Source organism: Solanum lycopersicum, chromosome 1 (assembly GCF_036512215.1).
Source record: "Solanum lycopersicum chromosome 1, SLM_r2.1".
Lineage (NCBI taxonomy): Eukaryota > Viridiplantae > Streptophyta > Magnoliopsida > Solanales > Solanaceae > Solanum > Solanum lycopersicum.
Genome location: NC_090800.1, coordinates 77,676,193 through 77,688,815, shown reverse-complemented (window position 1 = coordinate 77,688,815; position 12,623 = coordinate 77,676,193). Strand labels below are relative to the sequence as shown.

The following is a 12,623-nucleotide window of genomic DNA, read 5'->3' as shown; positions in this document are numbered from 1 at the left end:
AATAATCTATAGTTGCAATTTCCCAAATGGTGTTATGTTTCATGATTTAAACTTATGTTATATGTCTCACAATTTCCCCTTGAAGATACAGTAAATAGATGACAGTTTTACTATATTAGCTTTAACTAATTTTTTCAATCTGGTTAAACCAAAGGGAACATCTACTTTTTGATAGTTTACCAGTAAAAGTGGATGGAGGAAATACTTGAAGCTAATCATTCCATCAGCAAATCTTAAACCCATAAAATCAAATTTTATACTAAAATAGTCAGAAGTGGGATAAAGGATTTCATATGGGTCAAGGAAACAAATGATATACCTGCATTTTAATCTCCACAGCAACACGTGGCTTAAATCAAAATGCATATCGAAATATACTTGAGCTGATCCAAAATCACCAGTCCTATTACTACCTCGAATACAAAATTACAGAAACTTGGCAAAAGTAGATAACAAAACGATATAACAGTACAATTGTCCTTTTCAAGTGTCTCCATTTCTTTTTGAAGCTCCGATAACAATAAATGCTAAATCATCAACTAATCCGACTGGATGCACATTTCAACTAGCAAGCATATTATTGAACCAAAAGATGAAATGTAAAATGAAATGGAGATTTTGCTTTTCCTTTTTATCTTTTTGTCTTCTAAATTTTTTCCTCTTTTTTTGACTTTATCAAGAATGAAATTTCAAAGGTCACTAATCCAATAAACAGCCCATTTCCACCTATTCACAGATTCCAGCTCGAACTTAACACCACTCCTTCAGTCACCTGCCTCCAACAATCTGATAATAACTACTTCAAAAATCTAATCCAAAAACATTTACCCAATGCCTCTTCTGCCCAACTCTAGAGAAATAACAATAAGATAAAAGCAAGATCGGCAACACTCCGTTTTCATGATTACGTGACGTTTACATTCACTCCCCATCTAGATTGATTCACCAGATGAAGCAATCATGTACGTTGCCCCAAGTAAGTTGGACTTCTACCCTTCTTAAAAAGAGATGGATTCTCGGAGAGACAGGAAAGAGTTAACAGCTATAAATCAACTAAGCCGCAGTAGAATTTCCATTTGTCTTGGATTCTGTTCGTACATATGTCATACTCCGAGGAATGGGAGAAGGAACTGCTTTACTCGAGGGTGTAGCCAAACCAGAGTTATCAGTCGATGTGGGCTGAGCATCTCGTTTCCATTGCATACTTCTAGCACCAGGCCTGATTGGGAGCCGGGACCTGTACAAAGTGGGAGAGCCTCTAGGAAAAGGGACCCGACCAAACCTAGAAACGGCAAAAGGACCACCTCTCGCAACACGAGGCCATACAGTGCCAGACGCTGCTTCAGGAGTAGCAGAGCTTTTCCTCACAACCTGTATAAAAGTACAATACTCGGTGCTTAAATGCAGAAATGTCCCTCAAAAAAGAGATGTACAAATGCTAAAAAGAGCCTTGCACAAATTGCTAAAAGAATAGAGACTTCCTTTTACTCGGGGTTTATCTTGATACTTCAGTTGCAAACAATTTTAGAAGCATAAATCATTGAAAGAATAGCCTTCTTTTTAAGTCTTCTATTCTTCAAACTTCCCCAACTTATGGGGGATGGGAGAATCAAATTAGTTACATAATTCACATCACATGGTGAAGACAATATTTGAACAGTCGCATTCTCATCTAAATGGGAGTGAACCTCTTTTTTTTTTCTTTTTAATGATTTAACTCTTGGTGAATCCTGAACAACTTTCCCAAAAGCTGAATATGGAGTTTTTGGCTAAAATCATTCATGAAGTATGACTTAAACCTAAAGTACATCCTTGTGTTATATAAATGAGTGAACAAAAAACATCCTTGCACTATCCAAAAAGTCAAAATTCATCCTTTCGTCTAGTATTTTTAAGAAACCCATGCTACCAACAAAAAAATGTAACAAAAAATTGTGCCAAGCAGAATGACTAAATGTACACATTGTTAAGCCATTCAAGTTGGGCGATTTTTCAAATTTTTAGATATTGTGGGATACAAAATATATTCAAATTCTAAATATTCTTTATAAAAAGTATGGTCAAATACAACTCCAACTTCAAAAATTTCAAATGAAGTAATTATTTTTTTATTTTCATAACCAAACGCCTATGTAGTTCACTAAATTTCCAGCATTTCTGTACATCGTATATAACATATACGTACTAAATATTTTATTGAAGAAAATCTCTAAATAATTAGGCATAATATTTTTAAAATGAATTTTTTAACATAATCTTTCTTACCATCAGAACCTACTATATAAATATTTCAAGACTTATGTATTAATTGCAAGTCAATTTACTTGATGATGCAAAAAATATATAAACTAACAACACACAATTTAAATTCTGAGAATGACACATTCATTTCCTATCCATATTCTTATTAGGTAACTTGGATCTTTCTCATCGTGGCTAAAGACATGACCAAATTAAAAAAATATTTTTTTTTAATTGGTTCAATCAATTTCATAACAAAAATAGACAAAAGGATGATTCTTGTTTTTTTTTGGGATAGTATAAGGATGTTTTTTGCTCCCTAGGATAATACAAGGATGTACATTAAATTTGAGTCATAGTTAAGGGATGATTTTAGCAAGGGACAACAGATTGAATCCACAAGATTTACTAATTGAAATCACTAGTATATTGTGTTTTTTTAAAACTGAAAAAAAACACAATATACTAGTGTTTTGGATTGGTAAATCTTGTGGATTCAATCTGTAATACAATTTTTACCTCACAGAGGATTCAGTTCATCACTGTAACTGTAGTTCATACATCTGCACACCCACTATCTTTATGCATGTAGACGTTCATAACACACAAAAGCACTTGAATACTTATAAGGGATTTTGACTTGTATCAACTCTAAATCCTGATTACATAGATTCTAAATCTCTTCCATGTGAAAAGTAAACATTAAAGAATTCTCAATTTATTCAACCTTGGGATTTGGAAACGATTCATCCAAATGGAATCCTGAGCTTACACCAAAAATTGGAAAAATGAAGAGACAGCCCTACTCAACCTAAACCAATCACCTACTATCACCCCCCCTCCCCCCCCCCTCAAAAAAAAAAGAAAAAACTTATAACAATGATCTTACCGTGTATGTTTAAGAAACCCTTATGCAGCTAAGCCCACTATTTGTCTTTTCCAGAGTTCCCACTTACCTTTCCCTAGTTAGTACTCATCATTACATAGAAAATTGCAGTAAATCCAACATAAAATTTGAGACGTGCAAGTCCTGCACAAAGTAGTTCCTTTTGGGGGGTTCTATTTCCCAAAATGTTTTCCATGTTAACTTATTAGTTTTCTCCAGAAATTCCACTTATCTATCCCACTTAGTAATCATCATTACATAGAAGGTTGCAGTAAATTCCACATAAAATTTGAGTAATGCAAGTCCTGCCGAAGTAGTTCCTTTTGGGGGGTTCTATTTCCCGAACTGTTTTCCATGTTAACAATATATTATTTGGATGATTAACTTCTCTAAAATCTAACACATTTTTTTGCTACAATTGCAAACACCATAATACAACAAGAAATTGAGGGGCTCCCATAAAAGTGACCAAGTAAAACCTAGGTCTCCATACCACTTTGACACTCCTATACTCATCCCAACTAAAACAGGGATGAAAGCTATGCACCCAAGGGTGTAGATTAGTGGTCAATGAAGTTGGTGCAAGCATCCAGGGTTCAAATTCCAACAGAGACAACATACATGAAGTAATTTATCCCGATCCGCCTAGGCCTTGGTAGCAGAGTTACCTTGCATACCCAATACTTGAGCTAAGGGGAGGTAGCAAGTACCAGCAAAATAGTTAAGGTGTACTCATAAACTTCCTGCAGTCCAGTAAGCATTTTTTATATATACTGCAAACAAACTTCTTAGTCGTACTTCCATCAAATGCTTGGCGCTGAAAAGTGATTGCATGAGCTATATGCCACGATGGAATGCTTCTGCATATATTCATACTGCACTTGACCACTAAGTAACACGAATATGTGATGTTTCCTACATTGTCACAAAACTCTCCTTTGTTGCGAGTTGCTAATTTTGAAAACGTGCGCTTTTAATTGAGACGAGGGCTTCAAACATTCTAGAGCATTAACATCTTGTAGCCTCTTGCAGAAGGTTTGAGAATGTACTATCATAAATGTTGGCTTTCAGCAGCAGCAGCATCTGCGGAGGATAGAGTGGAAGCAGTTCGCCCGGACCTTACCCCTACCTTGTATGAGATAGAGAGGTTGATATGTTGACTTTAAGCAGTCAACAGTAAATTGAAACTGCAAGGAACTGATCAAACCTCTTATCTCTATTTTACTTTAAACATGTAGGAGAGAGTCCACTTTCAAACCCATCCAATTAAAACTAAAACAGCAGATCATCACTCAGAAAATCAGTTAACTTGTAGCTGAAAAACTAACTCGGAAGACTCAAAAGGGAGAGTGTTAAAGGACAAAACAATAACAAACCCCCCAAAAAGTACCTTCACCAACTTATGACATCATATAGCAGTCAAGACAAAATCCACACACCAACTTATGACAAATAATATCATCTGCTTTTTAGAACATACCTTCAGAATGCGTGACATGAATGATGTTCCATCAAGAGATAAAGCATTCTCTGCAGATCCTTTTCTCATGAACTCTACATAAGCTGACCTGTCGTTATGTATTTAGAGATTAGCACTGAAGAATATCAAACAAAAGATTAATAAAAGGTGATGAAAATAGTAACTGACCCTTTGGGTTGCCCAGTTCCAGCATCAGTCAGGATTACCACTTTAAGCACTTCTCCAAATTTATTAAAGTGCCGAGAAAGGCTATCCTTTGTAGCAGCAAAATGAACCTGACACCAACAATGAAGACAAATTAAATGTTTTTAAACAATTGAGCGACAAAGAATATACCTGGCAAATCAGACCAATAGTTAGTTGACAGAACTTACATTGTTAACAAAGATGGTTCGTGAATCAGCATCTTCTGTAGGTGCACCAGTAGAATACAAACCTAATATACCAGAAAATGACCTAGATATAAGATAAAGAAACAAAGAAGGTACCTAGATATAAGATAAAGAAACAAAGAAGGTAACTAGGGAATAGCATACTGGGAGTACTACACATATTAAACCAGTGATTAGACCAATAATTTGCCTCACAAGTTAAGATTATCTCAGACAAAGCATAACGAAAGCAATAAAGCCTAACCTTAATCCTAATATTACCTTAACAAACTAATCTTATAACAAATTAATCTTACTATTTATCTAGAAGTAGTTTCGAAGTGCTTTTATCATGCCTAGAAAGTAGAAGCACATGCAACTAGGGAAGATCAAACTCACCGTGATTAAGAAAACCTGTCTTCTGAGACTCCTTCTGCGTCTCCACATATGGTTTGACCTAACAAAGAACATATTCATTTAAGTATTTTCTGGAGACTACAAAGATTTTAGCACATAATGAGATCATAACAGTGTATAGATATCATACAATTCCGTTAGTAACTGCAATAGGATTAGTGCTCTCTTTTGTCAACATTATATCAGATTTCTCGGCCAAGCCTTCACTGCTTTGGGCAGATCTCCGATTCTCTATCTCAAATGACTGTCTTGCATCCTGATACTGAGGTGATTTCCAGGTATTCACACTTAACGGGATATTCATTGGCTGGTGAGGAGCACCAGGAGCAAATGTAGGTTGAGCCTGGTCCTTCTGTGACTTGTCCAAAATATCATCCACATTGTAAGCAATGCCATGCTCGACTATAAGCAGATTCTCACCTATGTTTTTAACAGGTGCACCAGATCTAGAGGCATCAAAAGCCCTTCTATTCACAGCACTGCTACCACGATTAGCCTCATCATCCGATGCTGAATCATAAACAACCACAGCATCATCATGCAACATAGATTTCCCAATATGCTTTCCACTATAATCACTTCTGTGAAGGTAAGTTGAGTACGCCTCGCTTGCATCAGCAAAAGATTGATCTTGTACATCTTCAGCAACAGCTTGCCTGGATTCATCCAGTGAAGGGATTGAATGATCAGGAACATCTCCAGCACGACCCAGCCTATCAAACACATTACCTGACGATCTAACTTTTGTTACATCTTTTGCAGCTTCTGCAACAGCTCTAATAGCAGTGGCCAAGGCAGTTGGTGCTCTTGCAACCGACCGTATCCTCTGTGGGCGTTCTGGAAGGGATGAGTCCTCCACAGATGTAGAGACCACAGAGCGAAGACGCTTTAGTGAAGGTGAGGGAGCTAGAGTGGAACTGGATGTCCTATTAGTAGCCACGGCATCTCTTACTGCAAATTGCAGCAACCTCCGAGTAGCAGCAACTGTTGTTTGACTACTGCTTTCCCTCTATCAAAAGCAAGCAAATTAATCAAAAGCTGATGACGTGAAGTAGTAATTTGGAATACAAAACCAAAAGGATAACTTGAATCATATTTTCTCTTGCTTTCATGAATTAGATGTTATATAGAAGTACTCTAGTACTGAACTGAAATCAGTTTGTATGCAATTCCTCTTGCAATCCCTAGTTATTTTACTCAATCCTTGTTCAAAAAAGTAATCCAAAGGAGCGGGCCACAGACGGATACAAAAAAAAAGAGCAAAAATAATGCATAACCATGTATTACATGGTATCATATGATAGAGTCTGTCTACGAACAGCAAGATAAGGATTTTGAAAAGAAGTATTGTTAGCACTGTGAATACAATAACATTGGAAAGGCTACTAACTAACCACAATAAGTAAAAAGTACCAACTCACTAAAAATCAACAAAATTCCTGAAATTTTCAAAAGACAGTAGCGTGGGATACAACCAAAGCAAATCACAGGGTAATTCATTTTAAACTTTGTTCTAATTGGCATTGGAATTCAACCAACATGAATTTCTGAAGGAAGACAACCCACCAAAGTGAAGAAAATATCATGGAGGGTAAAAGTATAAGATAAATAATACTAGAAACAAGAGAAACTGATTGCAGAAAAACACTCCAAATCCAGCCCACACACAGAGGAAGGGAGACATGATCTAATCGATATGGCATTCTAAATACAAACCATGACACGAAAATAATTAGAAATGAAGCTTTTACCCTAATGATGCTGCCAACAAACCTTTATACAGCCCAATCATCAGAAACAATTAATAAAAATTGCAAGGACACAAGTTAGTTATTGTTTGTAACCTACATCAGTATTGTCAACAACGACTAAGTCATGTAAAGCTTCACACAAGTGAACTTAAAACTTTGTTAAAACAAATGGGAAAAGTGAAGTAAAGAGAATTTTTTATTATGGTGGTCTCCGGGCCAACTTGTGCAAACCTCATTATTCCACCAGGTACTTGCTACCTCCCTCCCGCGCATGTACCAAGTAACTATGCCTACCAAGGTTAGACATATGGGAAGAGCTCACTTGATGGCTTTTGTCTCTGCTTAGATTTAAATCATGGTCTCCAAGGTTTACACTCGCTTCATTGACCACTAGGTCATGCACTTGAGTGATTAGAGAAGAGTGATTATGCAAATGGCATTATCAACCATGGATCAACGAAATACACAACCAGGCAAGATGTTACGATAAACTATATACATTTCAAAACCTGTAAAAATACAACAATCTGGAATGTTTCTCTGGAGCGATCAATGGGTGGAAAAGTTTCGGACTTAAGGGCTTTCAAGAATTTATGTGCATCAAACGGTATGTGATATCAAAAATAATTTTGCAAATAAAACTCAAGATACCCACTATCTATACCAACTTACATTAAATCCATAGAAAATTTAATCACCCCCATTATCACCTTCAGTTACAATCGAGAAACAGTCAAACAAATGAAGGGACAGACTGATTTCTCCATGGAAGCCAAGACCGAATTAGCATGACAAATATAGAACAGCAAAACCAGCTCAATAAACCAATCACTCCATAAACCACGTGGATAGGTGGGTCTTAACTGAATTTTCTGCTCTCCATAAAGTAAAAGGCAACTTCTTACTTCGCATCAATAAATACAGTAGGAAATGGAACCCCAAGCTTCTATTCAAGTACAAACGCCTTCTTCTCCACCATCCATAATGAGGAAAGACAGCATTTCTGAGCCCAAATATCGAAACAGAAAAAGCCACAAACTTTTACTTAGTGTCTTGCTAACATGACTATATGTATAGTTATTCCCAGACAGACAAGTAAAAGATCTAACAATGGTTGTCCACAATATGAGTTACATAGGAGCTAGCTAAATGAAAGAGTCAGAACAGGCATGCAACTTTGGAGCGGAAATAATCAAAAAGTAAAAAATCAGCACGACATTCAGCTTAAAAACATGACAAGTTTCAAATTATTCAATTACGAAATTATCCGTCATGACATTATGAGAACTCAGTAGCATTCTTTTGATTCTCGAAACAAGCAACGCATAGAGATTCTAGAAACCTTTTTTGGCTTTTCTTCAGGTCTGCTTCTTTTTCTCACATGTTCTGGCTGAGGGGATAGGGATCGCTTTGCATGACCAACTTTTCGATGAGCTTCCTCCTCGGGAATGTTTTCGGCCAAAGAACTACGTAGAGAAGGGTGTCCATCGCTAACAAGCCCTTTCCACTCCCTTCGAGTACGGCTTTTAGATTTATTTAATTTCTCTTTATCAGCAACAGTGTCCTGGTGGTGCATATCATTCTTTGCAGGCTGCTCTGCAATAGCAGGTTTCGTTTTTGTCCCTCCTGTATCATAATCCTTTCGTTGCACATACAGATCTATATTTGATCCCAGGTGATCCCATAGCCTAAATAGCATTACCAAGAATCAGAATAGTAAAATAAATACTTAGCTCAGAACACATACTGTTAAGCGAAATATGGCTGTTATTTTACCAATCAACAAAGGAGACACTGTCTTCTCCAAGAAAAACATTCAATTCATTTCTTGCTTCTTCTTTACGCCTACCATTTTTTAACAAGACTATGACATATTCCTGCAGGTGCACAGCAAAAAATTAGCATCGTAAACTTTCAGGAGAAAACTGACACACCCATAATGAACGCCACATCAAGAAGTATCTGTAATAACTAGACTCGAAGTCTGATGTAATAAGATAACCTGATACAACTAAAATGAGGCTCCAAAGATGCACAAAACAATATAATAAACCAAAGAGTGAGGATGATCAAATATCTTGTGCAGAAGCAAATACATGGATCTAAACGAATGAACAGTGGGATCCTTCACATTCATGACTATGAGATACATCAACATTAATTGTCCCCAAATTTAGAATAACAACAAATTCCAATAACATAGTACATGAATAAATTTGATATGTCACATGACAATTCTTGCAAGTTAACAACTTGACATTACATCAAAATGATGCTTTAACATAATGAAAGCTTAAAGTTCTAAATCGGAATATAGCAGAGAGTTCTGGTTCTAGAAAAAGAACCAGAAGCTCCGCATAATGTCAACCATGGCTTCCAAGGACGTTGAAAATGGCGCAGGCTCAGCATGAGACAACATACACTTGATACAAGCCCCTTGAGAAACATAACATAAAACTGGAACTTTTGCATTAGCAACTAAGAGTTTGTCTAAAGTAGAAAAATAATAGAGAGTTTATATCCATTTTTACCGTCTATGTATTTTGTAAGCTATTTTTAAAAAAATGGTGTTCAACCAAGCTTGCACGCACTAATTCGACGTACACCCACACAAGTACCAGGTAACTATGTCCACTAAGAATTTCATGAACTGCTTATTTAAACCCATTAATCAAAATGAGGAAGATACAAATCAAATCTATTTGAGCATATAAACTTGAATATTAGAGAATGAGCGAACCTTTTTACGAGGCAATTTCGATAAGACAATGCTGATCACTATCAACAACATATAAAGATTCATAGAATAGGCAGCTTCTCCCTTATCCCTAAAATAATAGATCTGTGTTGCATATACGAAACATAAGATGTGTAACGTACCTTGCACCACCAGAATGGTGCACTATACAGTTTAAATGACCTATTGCATCCATGTTGCCAAACTTACTAACAAATTTATAATATAAAATAAAGTCAACTCTCATCTTCAATCTTAAGGTAATGTGTGATAACCTCGCCACAAACAGATGTGGTGCACCCTAATGCGGGTACCAGGTATTGGACACAAGGTGGGAGCCCCCCAAAAAAATGTGATAACCTCCCTAAAGTTTTTAATGTTATGAATAAGTAGGCAGCTTTAAGGTGCTTCACTTGACATAAATCTCTTTCCCCAAAATAGCTATACACAGTTGTGAGCGTCAGCGAACTTCTTAAGTGGATTGAATCCTTCAAAACAATGAAATGATGAATTCTTTTTATATAAGCAAATAAGGACATTAGTCCACAAACAACAAAAACAGAGCTAATCAGGAAGAACAAATGATGGGAGCTTCAAACAATTTGAAATAAATATGAATGTTTTTTGTGTGTTTACTGCACACTGAGCACAGAACTAGGGAATTCCCTGCATAAGACCTATATCCTAGCTTTTTCAGGAGCATTTTTTGTGACCAATAGAAAAACTCTTGTCCAATAAAACATCATTATGCTGTAAATACTGATATAAGAATGTCATTCTTTTCAAGGCCTCTCTCGGATCCAGAACCAAAAAAGATACAAATTGGAATTTTAAAACTTATATGTTCCACTAGTAGAGAGTTCATAACAATGTCACGTAAGATAAGAGGTAAATTTCACTGCAACTTGGATACTATAATTGCACAAAACTTTATCCAAAAGCAACTCAATGATTAAAAAAACTCAAGGATTGCAAGCCCTCCTCGTTGTAGAAATAAATTCTTCAATAGATTGAAACGACTATACTAATACACAATTATATATGTAATCCATACTGATGGCAATAACAACTTTGAAGCTTATTTCAAACTTTTTTAACAACATATTCCGCAATCCAATTAGATTATGGAAGCAGTAACAACAAAAGGAACTTGCACAAACTCAAAAATCACGTTTGTGAAATTCTTAAACACAGAGTCTAAAAGGTAAATGCTGGTGAAGCAAACACCGAAATCAATCCATTTAAACTCAATACTACATCAAAATTATACTCGCACTATCCTTCACTACAACAACACCTTGCATCCAAAAAAATTCAACAATATGTTCCGTAATCCAATATTGTTGTTCCAAGCCCTAGAAAGAAAACCATACCACAAGAGTATCATCCGTGTAGTCACCCATGAACTCCTTGAGTTTCTCATTAACTCGTTCCCGGAGCTTCGCAAATCCTTCAGCGGTGAAATTAACCCTAAATGTCCGATCATCTTCTCTATCTCCACTCCCCATTATTCAACCAAAAATTCCTAATTCGATTTCCTAGATGATGATTCTCTAACACGATTCAACAAACAAAAACGTACCGATTATTCCAAAAATTCTCTTTGATTTCTCAAATAAGAATTCGCATCAAAAACCCTAAAAACTTCAAAGTTATACTGAGAAGTGATTGTAGATTGAGAAGATCCAATGATATGAATCGAGGAAAATGCTATCCACTGATTAGCTGGGATTTTTTCCGGGAAATCAATTCATGGCGGAGACGAAAAGGGGAAAAACGAGAAACCCCAAAACCTTTTGGGGAAGGAACTCGTAATGTAGTGTTAAAATGACTTCTAACCCTATGTATCACGAGACCAGTGACCTATATTATTATTCTACCGCAAAAAGGTAAAAAATATTCTGAAATTTTTTCACTATTTTCTAAGTCGAGTCTGACAAATGATTTTATCTCGCGCGATTTGAATTATTCATATGAGTCATAGGCTATTATTTCACAAAAATTTATTTCGTACGTACAAAATGCTTATCACAAAATATTTATCTCAAAAAAACTTAAGTTATAGCAATGATAAGGTATTCTAAAGTTTCAAAAAATATTTATTTTATTTTTTATGTTAAAGAAAAAATTAATTTTTTAAATGTTAGTTTTAACGTTGAAGCTGATATAACAAAAATAAGTTAAGATTACAGTTAAATTCTTAAAATCGTTTAATGTTATATTTATGCAACAGTAGATCTCATCAATCACCAAGTGATTCTAACCTAATATACTAGTTTAGTATACGCGCGCTTTGATCTCACAACGCATATTCTATCTAAAAACAAGTAAAATAAAACTTAGCTAAATTAAACAAATATTTAAGTATGTGTAAAAGCATTATCTAAACTAAAATAAAAATAATATTAAAAGGCTTTAGTTGGATTAGAACCCTAATCTCAAAGATGATATTCCTAATTTATACCAATAGCAAAAGGATTTTTTTATGTATTTTATAGATGAACCATTAATTATATTATAATTTCTATCAATTTATATATATATATAAAAAAATTTAAAATTAGCGGGTACACGAGCACTATTCTCGGTAGCGTAGGTTGGCCTTTACGTGTATCTACCAACATGCCTTGTAATTACATTGATTAGAGAAAACTTTAAAACTTGTATCATATGTTTTTTTCTTATTATATATTTTAGCATTTCTTCATTTTTGAAATTTATTTTTTCTTTTATCATATAT

The 12,623-nt window shown here is 35.3% G+C and overlaps 1 protein-coding gene across 1 annotated transcript; it reads right to left on the bottom strand.

The window, feature by feature from the left end:
* Window positions 1-233: 233 nt before the first annotated feature.
* LOC101267843 (protein gar2) lies at window positions 234-11,750 on the bottom strand. The gene is made up of 9 exons (XM_004229568.5): window positions 11,257-11,750; window positions 8,923-9,023; window positions 8,489-8,834; window positions 5,526-6,404; window positions 5,378-5,435; window positions 4,982-5,043; window positions 4,776-4,882; window positions 4,608-4,695; window positions 234-1,371 (listed from the first exon to the last, which is right to left on the bottom strand). The coding sequence occupies exons 1-9, from the start codon at window positions 11,389-11,391 to the stop codon at window positions 1,054-1,056; spliced, it is 2,094 nt and encodes a 697-aa protein (XP_004229616.1). The 5' UTR covers window positions 11,392-11,750; the 3' UTR covers window positions 234-1,053.
* Between the last annotated feature and the right edge of the window lie 873 nt (window positions 11,751-12,623).